A 14,470-nucleotide genomic window follows, 5' to 3' on the forward strand; every position below is an offset into this window, starting at 1 on the left:
TAATAAAAATAATAGCCATGGTAGAGTGCTGAATACTCTGCATTGTCAGTTTTGTTTGATCCAGAGCCACGAGCTAGGCAGGGCAGGAGCTATCACTGAGGAGATGGAGTGGTACTGGAAGAAAGAGCAGGAACTATAAGTTAAGGGTCTGAACCCCTAACCCCTTCCAGTTGGGAGGCTTGAACAAAGTAAAATCCATCAAGCTCCTAGCCCAGTGCCTGGCACAGAGCAGTCATCAAGGCACCCTGGTACCTCCTCTTCCAAGTGCACTCCACAGGCCCGTGGGCTGCTGCTTTACTGTGGATGCATTAGCTGCACCGTTGTTGTGTCTATTCTCCTTCAAGTGCTCTTTGCTGCAGCCAAACTCACCGTTTCCTTATTCATCGCACTGTTCCCTCCACCTAGAACATCACTTCTCTTTGTTCTCAGCCTACTCAGCCTTCCTGCTTCTCCCCATGTCCAACTCCTATTGGTCCTTGTATCAAATGCCACCTTCTGCCCAAAGATGCACCAAACCCTGGTGGACACCACTGCTCCTTCCTCGTGCTGCAGGACATACATCTGGTTTTATTTTGGGACACGTCACATTCTGCTTACACAAAGAGTCTCCATAGCTATGTGCCTTAGCTCTGGTCTAGACTGGGAGCTCTTTTGGGAAAGGTATATTTCATTCACCTGTGTTTCCTCAGTGCTGGCCCTGCATGCAGTAGGTGCTCAGTGAACTTTGGTGGATGAATGAGGGGGGAATGAATGAATGAGAGATGATGCTGTGGATTGATTGAATTGTGTCTCCCAAAGTTCATATATTAGAAGCTTAATTCCCACTATAACTCTTGAGGGTGGGAAATCCTATGGTGATAATTGAAAGGTCGGGCTTTGAGGAGGTGATTAGATTGAAGGACCACACCATAGGGAATGGTCTTCATGGGCATGGTTCTGAAGGCTCTAAAAGAAGAGCACATGAAAGGTTAAACTCTCTCTCTCTACTCCCCATTTTCTGCCATATGAGACCCCTGTATTGCTGTAAAGCTACTACCAAAAAAGACCCTCACCAGATGTGCTCCCTGGACTTTGAACTTCCCAGCCTCTGAAACCATAAGCAATAAATTTCATTGTCTTATAAATTACCCAGTTCCAGGTATTTTGTTACAAGCAACAGAAACGGACTAATAGAGATTACAAGAGCACAGGTAGAGGGCAGGGCATGGATGGAGGGAGGGATGGGCACAGAGGTGAATGACTCCTCAGACCCTTTGGCAGTCCCAGCCTTGGCCTTGCTGGAAATGGTAGTGGGATTACAGCCAGCACTTTCCCAGGGTGAATGACCTCAGGGCTCTGCCTCCCCAGGTCCTACCCCCGTCATAAAACAGCAAGCATTTCCTCTTCAGAGCTGGGAGGGAGAAGTGGGGTGACCTAGGGGCTGAGCCCCAATAGCTGGCAGAGTTTATAATCCGGGACACCAGACCCCTCAGCACCAGCTGTTCTGTCCTCCTCATCCCCCTGCTCTCTGGCCTCCAGCTTCCCCAGCAGCATGGCCTTCACCGGCAAGTTCGAGGTTGAGAGTGAAAAGAACTATGACGAATTCGTGAAGCTCCTTGGTGAGTGAGCTCCTGAGTATGCCTTCCCTGGGGCTGGTTTGTCACAGCCAGCTCTGAGCCAGGAACCCGAACCCCTGGGGTAGAGTGGGACAGCACTCATTCATTCATTCCCCCATTCATTCATTCACACATTTGTTGAGCAGCTACTCTGTCCTAGGCTCTGATGATAAGAACCATAAAACATTCTTTTACTTTAAAACACTTTTAGTATATTAGTATCTACATTTTACTGATGGAAAACTTGAGGCCCAGAGAAGCTGAGTAACTAGTCCAAGGTCACATAGCTAGCAGTTGGTGAAGTAGAGACTTCATGTTTATTCATTCAAACATTTATTGAACACTCACCATATGCAAGGGCTGTCCCAATGGTATTGATGGGGCACCTCAGTGCAACTTGCTCAAGTCAGTGGCAGAGGTCATCAGCACCTAGAACCCAATGATGAGTGGTATCACTACACTTTGCCTAAGGAGAGGTGATCAAGAAGTTAGCATAGAGACCAGGTTTGACAAGCCACTCCTTCACTCAGTCATTCAACAAACACAGGCCTCTTACTGTGCTAGGCACTATGGGGAGAGAGACCAATGATTTCACCCGTTCTCTCACTGCCTGACGTAACACTGGTCTGTTGTCAAGAACCAATGAGACTGTGGATTTGAAAAGCCTGTGGAAATCTCAGTGCACTCTCTAAGGCTGAGACAGTGCAATTGTCAAAATTCAGAGGACAGCCCCAGGGGACCTGTGCCCTGCCTCTTGGTGGCCACATCTTGTCTGTGCACTGGGCCAGAGCAGCCCTGAGAGCAGGGCCCTTGTGTCCTGGGGCCTTAAGGAGGCAAGGGCCTGTCTGAGTCAATTATCAGCAGTGACCCCTAAGGAACAGTGACTTGGCTTCACCTACAACAGTCTAGTGCTGTGGAACTGGAAGAGAGGCCACCTCAGCTCTAGACCGCATTCTGCCATTAATCTCTGCTGAGATGCTGGGAAGACCCTTTCCCGCTCTGGGTCTTCGTTTATTTATCTGTAAAATAGAAGCATTAGAAGACACAATATTGAAAGTCCCATTCGTTCTGTAACTTTTTAAGTTTAGCAAGTTTCTATTATATTTATATTACTACCAGAAGATCAGCTATGATGGACGAGCATCAACTACATTCTGGGAGCTTTACACAACACAATCGTGTTGAATTGAATCCTTGCAGCAGTCCTGTGAGATGATCCTTTTTTTTTTTTTTTTTTTTTAAAAAGATGACCGGTAAGGGGATCTTAACCCTTGACTTGGTGTTGTCAGCACCATGCTCTCTCAAGTGAGCCATGGGCCGGCCCTGAGATGATCCTTTTTATCCCCATTTTGTGGATAAAAACACTATAGATCAGATGGATAGTGACTTGCCCAAGCCACATGGCTCACGGCAGAGCTGGGATTTGAAGGCTTGTACTATCTGTCTCAGGCACTGTGCTCTTACCCTGCAGGCTGGCCTGCCATGGGGAGGAAAGTTTTTCTTCCAAATTACAGGGTCATAAGCAGCTCTTACATGGCCGTTCTTCTTGTCACTCGGCCCAGGGCTCTCCAGCGACATGATTGAAAAGGCCCGTAACTTCAAGACCATTACGGAGGTACAGCAGAATGGGCAGGACTTCGTCTGGATCCAGCACTGCTCCGGGGGCAAAAACATAACCAACAAGTTCACCATTGGCAAGGAAAGCGAAATACAGACCTTGGAGGGGAAGAAGTTCAAGGTGAGAGGCTACTGGCCACACTCTGTTCTTCCCCGGCCTCTGGCCAACTTCTCATCTCAAACACAACCTCCCTGCTCCCCAAGCTGAAGCTTCTTTCTCTGGTTTAGCCTCCAGCATTTTGGAGCTTGAGTTACTTGGCAATTTAACACTCCTGGTTTTTAACGGTCACCTCAGCAGTGGACACAATACTGATAATAAAAATAGCTAATATTTGCCGAGCACTTAATATAACCTCGCCACTTGCTGGATAGTGTAGACAACTTAATGAAGTTCATGTTATGAGGTTGCTACCATTACTCTCCCCATTTTACAGATTGTGGTGGTGAGCTGCGGGATTGAATAGCTTGCCCCATCACACAACAGGGTCAGGCCTTCACATCCAGGCAAAACTGCTTTTTTATGCTGCCTCCCAGTGTAGCAGAGAGATAAAGAGCCTGGGCCATGGCATCAGACTCAGCTGGATGTGCAGCCGTGATCTCCTGCTGGCAGCTGTGGGGCCCTGGGCAGTACATCTCACTTTCCTGAGCCTCAGATCTCTAGGATGCCAAATGGGAATAGGTAAGGTCCTTAAATCCAAGAGCTGTGGTGAAGATCAAATATGATAACGCATGGAAGCACCTAGCATAGTGCCTGCCCCATAGCAAATGCTAGGGGGAAAAAACTAGTCATTTCTTTTTGTTTTAGAGGCTCAGGGAGGCCAAGTAATGTGCATGAGGCCCTGCAGCCAGAAAGTGGTCAGAGGACAGGGCTTTGAACTGCAGCTGTTTGCCTATGCTGTCGGACTCGTCCGGGTTTGCAATTGCAATCTTGGGTAGCAGAGAAGTGAAAGGCGGTTGTCTGTCCTCATCTATCCAGGCTAGTCCTTCAGACCTTCCAACCACTCTGGATCCCATCTGCAGACCCCAAGCATGACCAGGAGGGTACTTTGCTTTTCAAGTGGTACTTTGCTCTACCGAGGTGGAGACTAAGTAGTCATAATATTCATATTCTGCCACTTGGGATTTTTATAAAATTGAAGTCTTTCTGGATCAGCACATATTGATTGGCCTTATTCTTTTCAGTGGCTACACAGTATTCCAAAGGATGGAAATGCTATAATTTATGTAACTACCCCCTCGGTGATAGATACTTAGATTATTCACTGGTGGATAATCTGGGTTGGATGTTTCAGTTCACTGCTGCCAACAATGCTGCAATCAATAGCCTTGGACATTATATCATCCTAACAGTGATGATCATGACTAACTCTGTAGTTGACACTTAGGAGTGCTCTCCACCTGCCAGGCCCTGTTCTAAGCACTTTACATTTATCGTTTAATCCTCCCAACAGCCCTATGAGCTAGGTACTGTTACCTCCATCTTAGAGATGAGGAAACTGAGGCACAGAGAGGTTACGAGACTTACTGGGGTTTATCTATATCTTTGGAAATATGTCACTGCATATCTACATATCATTGCAAATTCCTAGAGGAGGGTGCAGGCTACAGGAGGCCCTTCATCCCTGAGGGACTGGCCCGTGCCAGGGGCCTCCGATGACTCAGGCTCAGTGTTCTGCTTCCCTTCCAGGCCAATGTGCGGATGGAGGGTGGGAAGTTGGTGGTGGATTTCCCCAACTATCACCAGACGTCGGAGATCGTGGGGGACAAACTGGTGGAGGTGAGTGTCCTGCTGGTTGCTGGTACCATCGGCCTCTGGGCAGCTGGCTTTCCCAGCACTTCCCATGTGACAGGCTCTGTGCTGAGCGCTGGGTGCACGTGACCTTATTTGATCTTCACAATGACCCTGTTGGGGGGGGGAGTTTATCTCCATTTTATAGGTGAGGAGACGGAGGCACAGGGAAGCTTGGGTACACATCTTGGATGACAGAGCTGGGATTTGATGCTAGGCAGTGTGACTCCAGTGCCCATGCTCAGTCACCCGAGGGGCACTAGTCTGGAAGCCTGTGGGACCCTTCCCAGAATGTAAACAAAGGAGGTGGTCTGGGTGGGCCTCTCAAGGCGCGGCCACCACACCACTCCATCTCCACAAGGGACTTCAGGCCCTTCCTACCAGTTCTTTTGATTTTTCAAGAGAAGCTGGAAATTTGCTCTTTTCTGTTAAATCTCTATACTGTGAAATGTTGACAAGTAATTTAAACAATTTTTAAGTGCGGGCAGGTCCAACACATGTATCCATGGACCAAGCCCTCTCACAGTGGAGGTGCTGCCCTGGGAGGCCTTCGTCCCACTCGTTTCTTCCCCTGGTCTCCAGGATCTTCTCAGGTGGAGGAAATGGATGTGAAGTTAAAGAGAAAAAGATATTTCACACTTCATTTCCTTATTGTGAGCCTGTGAGCTGGGCCAGAGCCCCTCTGAAGTCCAGCATAAATCTAGGAAGAGTCCCTCCCTCCTCCCCAAGTCTCTCCAGAAGGGAAGGAAGAGATGAGAGAGGCGGCTTTGCTACCTCCTCTTCTCTCTCTCTCTCTCTCTCTCTCTCATTTCCTTGTGCCTTCATCTCAAGCCCGGCTAGAGGAAAGGAGCACACTGCCTCTCTTAGTGAGTTCAGGCTGCTATAAAACTACCACAGACTGAGTGGTTTATACAACAAACATCTATTTCTCACCATTCTGGAGGCTGGAAGTCCAAGATCGGTGTACCAGCATGGTCGGGGTCTGGTGAGGGCTCTTTTTCTGGTTTCCCCTCATGTGGAGAGAGAGATCATCTCTCTCACATCTCTTCTTCTAAGGGCACTTCTCCCATCACAAGGGCTCCACCCTCATGACTTAATTACCTTTGAAAGTTCCCATTTCCAAATACCATCACACTGGGGATTAGGGTTTCAGCATATGAACCTGGGGGGACGCAAACATGCAGTCTCTTACATGACCCAAGAGACTCAGTGCCCTCCCACTGTTCCCATTTTACAGAGAAGCCTTACAAGGCTCAGGGACAGCATGTGACGTGCCCAAGGCCACACAGCTAGTGTGTGGTAGAGGCAGATCTCATCAGCTGACTCCTACACTAGGCCCTCTGCCTGTTCCTTTCAGGCCAGTGGGTCTTTTTTCTCCCCTTTATTTTTATTTTCTAAAGAATTTAGGAATAAACAGATGGACAGTGTTGAAAAAAATATAAAAAGAACAAAAGTGACTATTCCTCATCTCCTGGGTGAAAATTGACCCCTTGGAGGATGTGATGAAAGCTTTGGCCAAGTAACATTACATGAAACATCAGTGAGTGGGTTCTGACTCCTAGAAGAAAAGCTCCTCCAGCCTGTGCCGCGTGCAGAGAGAACACAGAGCAGAAGAATTGGAAGCTTCCCGAGCTGAATAAACCTGTTCCTCAATTCCTAGAGGATCCTAACCCTGGAGCCTGTGTGGTGTGAGCAGTACCCAGAGTTCAGGATCATCTCACACACACTCACAGACATGCAGGCACACACACATGTATGCATGCGCGTGGACACAGGCATGCACACACGCAAGCACAATTGCACAAGCCCAGGCAGAGAAAAGCTGTCTTGGCTGCAAATCTCCCATTTCTAGAGGCCCAGCATCATCCTGGACATCTCCCTCCTTCTCCACCAAGTAGGGGTGCACTTTGTGAGCATTCCTCCTCCCTCCTCCTGCCACTAGCACCCTGCCTGCTGTCGTCTCCTCCACGCCAGCCCCAGCCTCCTCCCTGCTCGCATCCCGCCCCCATCCTCCATTCATCCCACGTGCAAATCACGCATCACTTCACACTGCTGCTCCTTGTTATGAATCAGGCCCAGATTCCTCCACCCCACCCGACCTTCAAAGGTCTGTACTGCCCCATCCTACAGGTACCCTGTGCAGCCCTTCTGGACCAGCCACTGATCCTGATCTGGACCCCTCCTCTCCCACTTCACTTTCTGTGCTCATGTAGCTCCTTCTGCTCTTTCCTTTTCTCTTGTTTGCTTTTCCAAATCCAGTGTATTCTTCAGGATTCTGTGCAATGGCCGATGCCCTCTCTCCTTCCCCAATCAGAGTGGTTCCTTCCCTTCTCTGGGCTTTCTCTCGCACACCTCTCTGTTTGTCACCCACCTCTTCCCATGAGAATGCTGCTTTCTTCTGCTGGGTATCAGATCCACCTGATGACATGTGCACATCCAACGACAGCACCAGTTGATGGCAGGGAGCCCAGGGCCCCTGCACACTGTGTGTTTTCAGAGAGCATCATCCCCTTGCCTGACTCTCCTGTTAAGCCTCAGGCTTCCCAAGGGTAGGGTCTGTACCTTCCCGTCACCAAGCACGTGACAGGTGATCATGAACGCTGTGTGCTGTGGAGATTGAGTGCGGCCTCTCTACATTAGGAGGGTTACTTGATTTCTCCAAACTTCAGTTTTCTGGCCTGTGTAATGGGACAACCTCATAGAGTTGTTGGGAGGACTCTGGAATAAGACAAGGGAAGTGCTTGGCAAGAGAGAACTGGAACGAACAGAGAAGGGAGGTTAGCATGCCCAGGTCCCTGTCTCCCCTCACAGCCATATAGCATTGTTACCACACTGAGTCTCAACAGTGATTTTTGGAACAAACTGGGAAACTAAGTCTCAGAGAAGTGGTGCACCTGACTCCCATCTACTCAGGGATGGAATTGGAGGCTGGTCTCCCTTCAGCTATGACACTGGGGGTCGTGCACTGACTACTTCTGTTCTGGCTGCTTCTTTCAGATAGCTACCATTGGGGACATATCCTGTGAGCGCGTGAGCAAGAGACTGGCCTGAGCCACCAATAAAATACAAACTCACCAATAAACTGATATAGAATAAACAGCTCTTTGTTCTTCTTTTCGGGTGTCTTGGGGCAGCCTCTGGCTGGGTGAGAATGGGAAAGCCCCCAAGGAGGGCCACATGCACCAAATGTTGACCCTGATCCCCCTGTGGGATCTGTGTCATGGCAGGAGACAAGGATGTGGACTGCAATGCTCCTGACCCCCGGGAGAGGCCAAAGCATGGTGGGAGACTCTCCCCTCCCTGCCACCCACCACTCTGCGGGTGGAGACACTGTGTTGCTTCAAGCCTCCTTTAAAGAGACAATGTCACTTGGGAGAGGTAACACATTAATTCTCAGATGAGCCATGGGGCAGGTGTATCTGGACTCGGGGGTGGGGGAGGGGTGGGAGCCACACCTCCAGGAAGGGCCCCGGCTGCCGCCTGCAAGGTGGGATGGCTGCACCAGGACTTACCCAGGAAAGCCGCCTCATCTTGACCATGGCTCCGCTGTTATTTGCTGTGGAGTTGTTTCGTTGGACCTTAGCTTACCCACTGGTACAAAGGGGGGCCAGGAGGACCAAAGGGGGCTGGGGGAAATGGTATCTGTGAGATGGCAAAGAAGCAATGAGGGTCATAGGAGGGACCGGGAGGGACTGGGATGTCCTGGTTCAGACTAGTAGGGACTGGGCAGGGTGCATGAGAGGAACGATGAGAGGCTGCAGAGGGCTGGGAAAGGCAATCAGGAGCGTCACTCTGACCCTGGTAGGTGCCGAGAGCCCTGGGTTGAGAAGGATTCCGAGGCAGCATTCCAGTTTAGCAGGTGTCCTGAGTGACTGGAAACGGCCAGCTCAGGGCGTGGGAGTGGAGAAGGGTGGCCGCTTGCCTCCTGACCAGACAACTCACCCGGAGCACTGAAAGGGCCTGTTTTCATCTTTCTGTCTCCTGGGGAGTGTTCACACATCTGGGTACAACCTTGACTTCTTTTTACTCAATATTTTTCTGTATGATAATTCACTTATTTTTACTACGCTAGAAACTTTGTCACTTCCATATACGGAAAGCCAATATCATTTGCCATAAGTAGAATAAAACAATTTTAAAAGTCAAAGCTTGACTTCTAGCTAGGTTCTGTTGCCTGCCCAAAGCCCTGAGCCTGAGGCCTCCCTCTGTGAAAAGGGTGAGAAAGGTAAAAGACACAGTAGTATCAAACGGGAAACTTTCTCCTTAACTAATCAAAATTGCTGAAAGACTACTGAAAAGAGAACATACTCACCCTAAGAGTTGAATTTCTAAGGCAGATAATACAAGTCCCACATACGGAGAATAAGAAATAAGGTTGCCCAGCACCTTGCACAGGGTCTGGCACACAGCAGGTGCTTAATAAGTGCTGCCTGATCTCAGGTCCCTTCAGGCCTGTGTCATCTGCAGTCTTTCACTCTTGGGGGCCAGCCTCGGCCTGGACAGATGCTACAGCCCAGCTAACTTGCAGCCTTCCCCTTGCCTGCTCCCACCTTTTACCCTGAAACCTTGTTTATCTTTCCAAGAACAGTACACAGCCTCTCTCCCCACCCACCAAGCCAGGACCCCATGAAGTCCATCGTTTCACCACGACTTATTGCTAATTAAGTGAACTAGGTAAGCATTAAATTAAATTAGCAGTGCTGCTGTTTCCCCTCCAGACTGAATAATTGCTTATAATGAGCTTGGATAATAAGTCTCTAAATAACATAGAGTTGGCCATAATTAGGCTGAAAAGTGAGAGAGAGAGAGAGAAGAGGAAGGAAGAGGTGCAGGGGGTGGTGGTGGGGGGAAGGGGAAGAAAGGCAGGCGAGAGAGAGTGAGTTAGTTTTAACTCCTGTAATTAATTCAAGGACAAATCCAAATTGTTGGCAGGGGAGAAATCTTTAAGCCAGTGTTGTTTTAGATTCAAGGCTCATGGAATATGGAATAGCAGAACCTCAGATCTCAATTAGTTTACACTCTGTATTTCAGAGATACAGAAGATGAGGCTCAGAGAGGGGAAGAAATTCATCCAAGGTCACACAGCACAGTGAGCGAGTCTCTGAGAGTAATGTGGGGCTGGGCTTCACTCGCTGATAAAGGCTGCAGTTTCTGAGGATAGATGGGTCAAGGGGCGCTAGAGTAAAGCATTCACCTTGCTGGCATCTTGGGAGGGAGCCTTCTCAGCCAGAAGAGACAGTGGTTAAGAGCTTCGACTCTGAAGTCACGTTGCCAGGGTCTGAATCCCTGTTCTATCACTTAGTAGCTGTGTCACCTTGGTAACACAGGTAAGTTCACCCATTTCTTTAATCCTCAGTTTCTTCACTTGTAAATGGGGATAGCAACTGTACTTACCTAATAGAGTTGCTAGAAGCTCCCTCAGTGTTAGCTGCTACCACCACCACCTCCAACATTCTCAAGTCAGTGTGTTTAAGGGGTTGGGACTGCCTCTGCCACTAACTTGTAAGTCACGTGGGGTAATCACTGGACCTCTCTGAGCCTTGTCTTGTCCATGTATAAAATGGATTGATAAAACCTTCCCTTCCTTGGTCATAGGGGAGTTACAAGGATAAAGGGTAAAAATCCACGCTAATGACTTCCAAAAAGTTAGAGGAGCTTCATCATTTTGCTGTGCTGTTTAGGATGCGGTAGCGACTCCCCGTTCCACAGACCTCAGGGCAAGTGGCCTCTACCCCAGGCTCTTCACGACCTTCGCCCTGACTCTTGGGAGTCACCTCTCTCACTCTGCCAGGGCAACCCTTCCCTTTCACCAAGCTCATCTGGTGAAATGGGGAGCTACCCAAAGCATCTTTAAAGACCACCACTAGGAATTTAAAAAAAAAGAACCAGAGGCTGGGATGGGAGGAGGGAGCGAGGGAGGGGAAGTGGAGGACTAATGGGTACAAAACTATGCTATCTACCCTAAGTGAATCATGGTGCAGCATATGCATGTATTGAGACAACCACACTGTACCCCACAAATATGTACAAGTTAATGTTAAAACAAGATCACCACTAGGTGGCGCCGCACCACCCACTTGTTGTATCCAGGACTCCGTGTGTGTGTTGCCGGGAGCGGTGCGGGCTGTGATAAGGGCAGAAATATGCTGATTGGGCTTCGGTGTGGGTGTGTGTCACCTAGGGGTGACACGGCATGGGGGGCCACATGGGCTCCTCAGTCAGGCTTATCTAAGTGTAAACCTAGTCCCACCACTCACCCTGGAGAGACCTTGGGCCTTCCTGAACCTCAGTATCCTCATCTGGACAACGGTGATAGCAATACCAGCTCATGGTGGTGGCGTGAGGACGAAAGAGGAAGGGGAATATGACATCATGAGGAAAGTGCCTAATACAGGGTCTGCAACATAGTAAATGCTCACAGAAGAGCTGTGTGGGGCTCTTCTCGACGGTTCTCCTGGTGAGAATGGGCACACACATGTCGGGGCTCTTAGAGTGGGAGAAGTGTCCAAGCCTGGCTGTGCATGAGCATCTCCTGGAGGATCTCCCATCCCAGACCTGAGAACCAAGCTCTTTAGGTAGGAAGGCCAGGGAGCTGCCACTGTAACCTGTTGCCAGCTAGGTCTGACCTTAGAGACCAATCCAGTCCCCACCCTCCCATTTTACAGATGGAAAAACTGAGCTGTAGAAAACAGAAATGACTTGCTCGAGTCCACACAGCTGGGGAGCAGCAGAGGGCTGACTTCCTGTACAGCCTGCCTGTTGTGTCTCTGGTAAGGGCAGGGGCCTGAGACACCACTCAGCTGGCCCAGGAGAAGCCTGGCCACTTGAATTCTTCCTTTAAAACTAGTGCTGGGTTGGAGGGAGGTTAAGCTCAGAGGCTCGCCTGAGCCCCCAAAGAAAGGAGGACCCCATTCATTTATAGTATTCCTTGTAGACCTCACTGTTGAATAATACCATATATTCCATGCTTCTTACCATAAGCCTGAAGCATAGACCAGGCTGATAGCCTTCCCACCTTATAGACGAGGAGACAGATGTTCAGGGTGGAGAGAGAGCTATTCTCAAGGTCATCCAGCTGAGAGCAGACAAACTCAGACCCTCCACCCTTCAGGCATAGTGTTCTTGTCTACATACCAGAAGTTGCAAGTGTCCAGCCCAAGAAACACTTTAACCTACAAATGTTTTATTGGCTTTCTATTGTACTAAAATGTTTAAAGTTTCATTTTGAAAATTCCTAAAAATTAGATTTCCTAGAAAGTGCAGATTTCCAGTTTTTCTGGAAACCTAAAGATTTGGCAACCTGGTACTTACATCTCTGAAAGGTAACAATTGGTTGGAGCTGAGTAGAACCATATCCTCTGGAAGGATACCGGCTTTATAACTCAACACAGTCCCCACCACTTCAGCCTGTCTCGGTCATCCAGCTGGATTCACTCACATGTCACCTGCCTGATCCTGCTGGGCATTTGAACTTGAGACACCTTCCAAATGCTATGCTGCCTTTCTGCAGAAATTCATGTACTGAGAGTCATTTCTGAGCAACAGTAGGCCTGTTGCTAATGAGGGCTGGTAAGATTCCTTTCGAAGCACCTGGCACTTTCTAAGCACTTTGAATGCCCAGCAAGGAGGAGGACAGCTCTCTGGGCTGTTCAGCCAGCCCTGTGGTGCCCGGAGCTGGTCTGAGAGAACCCCTGCCATTCAGTAAGTCAGGAGTGGGAATGCTGGGCAACTCTTTTCTTTCATGAAGGCGTGCCTTTTATTCTGTCATGGCAGGGTCTTCCCTACCAGGTGAGCAGGAGGGCCAGTGGAGCAGCCTGCAGACTCACCCGTTCATTCCAAAGCTCTGAGTTAGGCAGTACAGGGCAGCGGGGCATTTCCAGACTGCCTAGGTTTGAACTGTGGCTCTTTCCTTCACTACTGCTGTCCTTAGGCCAATAACCTCTCTGTGCCCTCATTTTCTGATCTGTAGAATACAGCTAATAATAGTTCCTACTCTGTAGGGTTAATAGAACAATAATAAGAAAAAATATAAGCAAGTGCCTGATACAAGTAAGTGCTCAATAAATGCCAGCTACTATGACTATTGCCACCATCACCAGCAGCCATATTCCATTGGGAGGAGGTGGTTTAGGGCACAGCCATTAAACCAAGTAAACAAATTAACAGGATCACTTCAGATGGTTTTAATACTGTGGAGAAGATAAACGGGGGTAACAAGAGCGTGACTAGGTTATCACAGAGAGCTCTTTGGGAGGCAGCAGGTGAACTGAGACCTAAGGCAGGGTTTCTCACCCTCAGCACTACTGTCATTTGAGGCTGGATCATTCTTTTTCGTGGGGGGCTATCCTGTGCATTGTAGCATGTCAGCAGGATCCCTGACCTCTACCCAGTAGATACCAGGAGCATTCCCCTCCAGTCATGACAACCAAATGTCTCCAGACATTGCCAAATGTCCCCTGGGGGGCAAAAATGACCCCAGTTGAGAGTCAGTGATAAAAAGGGTGAGAAGCCAGTCCCACAAGCAAAACGGGGGCAGGGCATTCAAGGTAAGAGGACAAATAGCTTTGGAGATGTGGACTTTGAACCCTGAAACGCATGAAGAACTGGAACCCTGACCGTAACTCTAATCCAGGCATTTGCAACATTAGCCTGGAAAAAAGCAGGTTGTCCTTGGAAAAGGAGTCTGGGTGTCCTCACCCTTCACAAATCTTGGTTTAAGAAATTTTATAGAACAAACAAACAAAAAATACTAAAGATAGAACACAGTGAAGGTTTAGAACTTCAGATTGGGATGCTGTTTCCTTACTCTCTCCTTTGAGCTTGGGAACCAGATCCTGTACATTTAATTCTTTGTTGGATCTTTAAAAAAATCGTGTACCTGAATCACTAGGAAGCTGGCTAAAAACACTGATTTCTGGGCCCTACCCCTCTTACAGAAGGTACCAGGTCATCCCGCAGCTTGCTCAGTTCTGAGGAACTCTAGATGTCAGCCCTGGGAAGGCCTTCAAGACCATCTCTGTGTTTTTATTTTTATTTTTGGCTGGCCAGTGTGGAGATCCGAACCCTTGACTTTGGTGTTAGCAACACTGTGCTCTAACCAAGTGGATCCCTCTGGTTGAAGGCATGGGACTAGGGTCTCTGTGGCTCAGCCTCCCCCTAGAGCTCAAAACCACCTATGAACTCAACCATCTCATGGTAACAGATGGGGAAAGGGAAGCCCAAAGAGGGAGGGATTTGCCCAGAGTGAAGCGGGTGCCTTTGGTAAACCCAAGGCTTGCCCCGTCTCTGAACCTCAACATCTAGAGGCTCCTGCCTCACCAAGCCATGCACACAGCAGATGGTGAGTACTGTCCCTGCCCCCAACTGCCAACAGACACGGTTCCCCAATACTCTCCTGGGTCTGGCCTGCAGCCTCGTGCCCTGAGCACATCTCCCCATCCCTCCCACCCTAACTGAAGGCATTTGTGCT

At 49.0% G+C, this 14,470-nt stretch overlaps 1 protein-coding gene across 1 annotated transcript; it reads left to right on the forward strand.

Annotated features, from left to right (window-relative positions):
* Positions 1-1,528: 1,528 nt before the first annotated feature.
* On the forward strand, positions 1,529-8,052 carry FABP6 (fatty acid binding protein 6). Its single transcript, XM_063082886.1, has 4 exons — positions 1,529-1,598; positions 3,158-3,333; positions 4,900-4,993; positions 8,003-8,052. Exons 1-4 carry the CDS (start codon positions 1,532-1,534, stop codon positions 8,050-8,052), a joined length of 387 nt encoding a protein of 128 aa, XP_062938956.1. The 5' UTR covers positions 1,529-1,531.
* Positions 8,053-14,470: the final 6,418 nt, after the last annotated feature.

Source organism: Cynocephalus volans, chromosome 2 (genome assembly GCF_027409185.1).
Source record: "Cynocephalus volans isolate mCynVol1 chromosome 2, mCynVol1.pri, whole genome shotgun sequence".
Lineage (NCBI taxonomy): Eukaryota > Metazoa > Chordata > Mammalia > Dermoptera > Cynocephalidae > Cynocephalus > Cynocephalus volans.

Coding starts and splice junctions, on each gene's coding strand:
- FABP6 (XM_063082886.1), top strand. CDS start 1,532: ATGGCCTTCACCGGCAAGTTCGAGGTTGAGAGTGAAAAGAACTATGAC. Junction 1,599..3,157: donor CGAATTCGTGAAGCTCCTTG/GTGAGTGAGCTC, acceptor CACTCGGCCCAG/GGCTCTCCAGCGACATGATT. Junction 4,994..8,002: donor GGACAAACTGGTGGAGGTGA/GTGTCCTGCTGG, acceptor TCTTTCAGATAG/CTACCATTGGGGACATATCC.